We start from the raw sequence: 4,745 nt of genomic DNA on the forward strand, positions 1-4,745 counted from the left end.
TGTGTTCTTTCCTCCCTCAATTTTCTTGTTATAATTCCACATAGCATTGACTTTGCTTGCTATTTAAATCTAAAAGTCTTTGATTTTGGGGCATCGAGGATTGGAATCTTATTTGAACTGAATCCAAATTAAATCTGCTTTAAATATAAATTTTAATTTTGCTAGAAAAGTAAATCATGTTGTGGGAAATCTGTAATCTTAATGTTTGAAGAATGAAATTCAATAATGAATCTACAAAAAAACGTGTTGTTACCTTTTGACAATTTTCTTTTCCTGCAATAGTTAGGAAAACACCCTTTTAGCGTGTAACGTTGAAAATGTGTTATATTTACAAGTTAATGCCTATTCTTGACTTGACATATTTTGTATCGTACAAGATATCAATCTAATACTAGTACTTGGCTGGTACTATACTACTATATTATATTATTATTTGCAACATATACTTCAAGTAATTTTAGAAAAACTATGAGAAGATGAAATTGGAGACCAACTTTAGAATTAAAAAATATTATTGCCAATAAATAAAAATACACTCACACTCTTACTCTCCAAGTTAATTTTGAAAGTCAAATTAAGATTCGTTTGATAAGTTATTAATTGACAGTAAAAATAGTTATAGATATTATTATACTAGTAAACATTATTATTTTGATAACTAAGAATGATCCATAAATTTAAAAATTACATTAAGATTTACTTAATACTAACAATAATATACTGCTCCCTCCATCCGCGAATAAGAGTCCCGTTATTTCATTTCAGTCTGTTCCTAATTAGGAGTCCCGGATCACTTTTACCATAAATGATAATGGAGTCTCACGTTCCACTAACTCATTTCAATCAAATTTCATTTAAAACTAATATATACGAATGATCCATATTCCACAAACTTTTTTCAACCCACTTTTCTTAACATCTCTTAAAACATGTGCCGCCAAGAAGTGAGACTACTAATAGCGGACGGAATGAGTACAATAAAGTACTCCCTCCGTACCTCTGTTGAATCGTATTCCTTTTTCGTTGTTCCCTTGTAGCTGGATCATTTCTTTTTTTGACAAAAAATAAACTATTTCTTTTCTCTTACTTTATGTTCTCTTCATATCTCCACCTTTTTAATTTCATGCTTTATTCTCCCTTCACTTAACTTACTTTTAACAACATTTCTTAAATCTCGTGCCGAAAAGAAATGCTTCTATTGCAGATGGATGGAGGGAGTATGGGTATAATTTTAAAAGTCAGATTAAGATTACTTTAATTCTAAGTTATTGATTTATAATAATAATAATAATAATAATAATAATAATAATAATAATAATAATCATAATCATAATCATCATCATCATCTAACTACGCATGATCCGTAAATTTATAAAATTTCATTCAATTTTGTATAAAAATTATTAATTGATAATAATAGTTACATTATTATTATTATTATTATTATTATTATTATTATTATTATTATTATTATTATTATTATTATTATTATTATAAGCATGATTCATAATTTACATTAAAAGTTGCTTAATATTTCATACTCTTACTTGATAATTAGTTGTAATTACGTTATCAATCAAAGTAATATCAATTATTATTGTTATTATTTTAATAATAATCATTATTTGTATTATTGTTCTTATTACTATTGTTTGTATTTTAATAAAACAATACAAAATGTAAAAATCCTAAAATTAGAAAAATGACTATCTCAAAACTGTTAAGAAACAAGAATTCTACTTATAAAATTGCATTATTTTCCTTGTTAGCAAGATTTTTATCACTTTTCTTATTAAATAAAAATAAAATGAATATGAGTTTAAAATTTATAAAACATATTACTTTGATGATATGTAAAATCTCATAAATTCGTTCAAAATATTAAAATGGCATAAATATATGTACATTTTTATCGCGTATAGTGGCAACAATTGAATAATAATGTCAATATTATAAATATACATCGTTATCGCGTTGACTTATGTAGTTCATATGCACCTTCCATTTCTCAAACAATGTAGGAGTAGTAATTTTGTAATACACTTGTGCTCATTTTTAATTTTATACAGTCCTTATTTGACGGCGTGCCACCCACTTAACAATATTCTTTTTTTCATTCTTGAACTAATTTAATACTTACCCCGTCCACCAAAATTTGTTCATTTTTTCATTTCCGTCCATCCTCTAAAATTTGTCTCATGTCATTTTTACCATTTTTGGTAGTGGACCTCATATTCCACTAATCCATTCCTACTCACATTTTATTATAAAACTAATATATAAAAGTAGGACCCACAATCCACTAACTTTTTCAACTCACTTTCCATTGCATTTCTTAAAACCCGTGCCCGGTCAAACCGGGACGAATTTTTGTGGACGGAGGGAGTACAGTTTCTTTAGGAAGCCTAATTTGACATATTTATATAGTTAACACATTTAAGAAATTTTAAACCTTTTTTCTAGTAATCTTATTTTGTTCTGTATTTGTTAAAAAAGTTTATTAGCTTTTGAAGCCTAATGAAATGCATAAAAACTTATAAAATGCAACTATAAGTCGTGAAACAACAAATTATATTGGAGTTATATATATAAGACTGTTAATTGTCTGTAAGATTTAATTGGAGTAAGCGAACTTAGATATTTTGGAGAGTTTATAATATGTTGAAATGATCAAAACGAATTTATAAGTCATAAATAGCAGGGATTAATTTTGGTGAATTGATAAAAACTAAATAAAATCTTAACTATTTTTCGTAGACTATACTAATTTTGGTGAATGAGTTAAAACAAAAAGTAAGCATTTGTCGTGGACCGGTGAAGTATTGTTTTTCCTAAGCATCAAAATTAGAAAAAAAAAATTACTATTCCATCCAATAATTAGTAAAATAAGAAAAATATTAAACGGAGAAGTGATTGGAATATTGAAATTTTTATTAAATTCTAATAGTATTAGTATATGCTATGTCCATGAATATGTGTCTCGTATTTTCTCCTTGGTATATTCGTTATTACACATCTTATTTATCTATTACTTCATTCGTATCTGATTAATTGAATCATTTTTCCATTTCGGAAAATCTACTGTAAGTGAGTTATTTATATATTTGTAAAAAATAATATTCTCTTACTTTATTCACTCTTCTACTTTATTCTTCGTTCACTTATCACACAAAACATCTACTATTTCTTAATCTTGATTATTCCTAACTAGAAAAACATCTACTTTATTCCACCAACTTATTCCAGCATATATCACTTTCTCAAAGCTATTGAGCAATCACTTGATTATTCCTAACTAGAAAAAACATGGCAACAAACAAAAAGTAGAATGAAACAACTGCAGAAATTTCTCCATATTAAAATCCTTCTTCTTCGATTTTTCCCATAAAAAATATTCTTCAATTCAAATGACCGTTACACACGCAATATTCAATCATTGAAATAAAACACATTTTCATTTTTCCCTCCCCTTATAAAAACCCTTTATCACACCAACCAATCAAACAATAAATTCTTCTTCATCTTCATCTTCATATTCATCTTCATCTTCGTCTTCATCGTTTACGAATACGAGTAATGTCTCCGATGATCAGCGCAGACGATCTCCACCGAATCTTCAAAAACTTGGACAAGGAAAACAAAGGCGTAGTCGGCATTGATGAGCTGCACGGCCTCCTCGGCCGAATCGGGGTCCACACGACCCCCGAGGAGCTCGAGAGGTTCGTGGGGCGAACCACCCTCGACTACTTCGAGTTCCTCTTCTTCTACGAGGCCATGGTCAAGGCCTCCAATCCAGAACACGAACACGAGCACGAACACGAGAAAGATCTTCGCAAGGCGTTTGAGGTCTTCGACTTGAACGGCGATGGCTACATTTCGTCGGAGGAGCTGCGGAGCGTGCTCTCCCGATTAGGCCTGCTCAACGAGAAGGCTGACGATTGTAAGTGCATGATCGGCGTCTACGACGATAACTCTGACGGCGTTTTGGATTTTCACGAGTTTAAGAATATGATGTCCGTCGCGAATTCAGGAAATGAAACTCGTGGGGTCAGAAATGGGGCTGATGGGGACTTGATCGACTGAATTTAATAGAATTTTCCAATAGTTTGTATGGATGGATTTGTTTGATTCAATTTATTTGGAGCATTTGGTTTTTGATTAGTTAATAGTCGGAAGAATTCTGTTAATTTTTTGGAAGTGTATAGATTACTAATTCAATCTTAATTGTTTAATTCTGTTGTCCTAACTTAGTCAACTGTGACACATGCATTTATATGAATGCATATAGTAAATTAATGAGAACCACATTTTGGACAATTAGTACTCAATTCTGTTCCATAGTGTAGTGAAATTATTTTCCATTTTAGTAAAATTCAAAATATTTCTTCTTACTTGCGAGCATCCATAGCAGTGAAGTTATTTTCCTTTTTAGTAAAACTCAAAACATTTCTTCTCACTTACTTTACTATCTTTTACTTTATTCTTTCTTCATCTCTTTACTTTTCATTTCCTATTTTATTCTTCCTTAACTCATTAACACAAATTTTTTTAAATCGCATGTCGAAAAAAAACGTCTCCACTATCGCGAAAGGAGGAAATACTACTTATTTAACACAAGGATCTAGAAATAAGATGATGGGGCTGATATTATTCTTATCTCAATATGAGGACAAAGTTTTTAGGACAGGTTTGATATAATGGAACCAAGAAAGGAATGAAGTATCGAGTGTACTTTCATTTTATTC

General features: G+C 29.7%; 1 protein-coding gene across 1 annotated transcript; it reads left to right on the forward strand.

Annotated features, from left to right (window-relative positions):
* Positions 1 to 3,517: 3,517 nt before the first annotated feature.
* Positions 3,518 to 4,232, forward strand: LOC125208637 (probable calcium-binding protein CML44). Its single transcript, XM_048108288.1, has one exon. The coding sequence runs from the start codon at positions 3,577 to 3,579 to the stop codon at positions 4,081 to 4,083; it is 507 nt and encodes a 168-aa protein (XP_047964245.1). The 5' UTR covers positions 3,518 to 3,576; the 3' UTR covers positions 4,084 to 4,232.
* The last annotated feature ends 513 nt before the right edge of the window (positions 4,233 to 4,745 follow it).

This window comes from Salvia hispanica, chromosome 2 (genome assembly GCF_023119035.1).
Source record: "Salvia hispanica cultivar TCC Black 2014 chromosome 2, UniMelb_Shisp_WGS_1.0, whole genome shotgun sequence".
Taxonomy (NCBI): Eukaryota; Viridiplantae; Streptophyta; class Magnoliopsida; order Lamiales; family Lamiaceae; genus Salvia; species Salvia hispanica.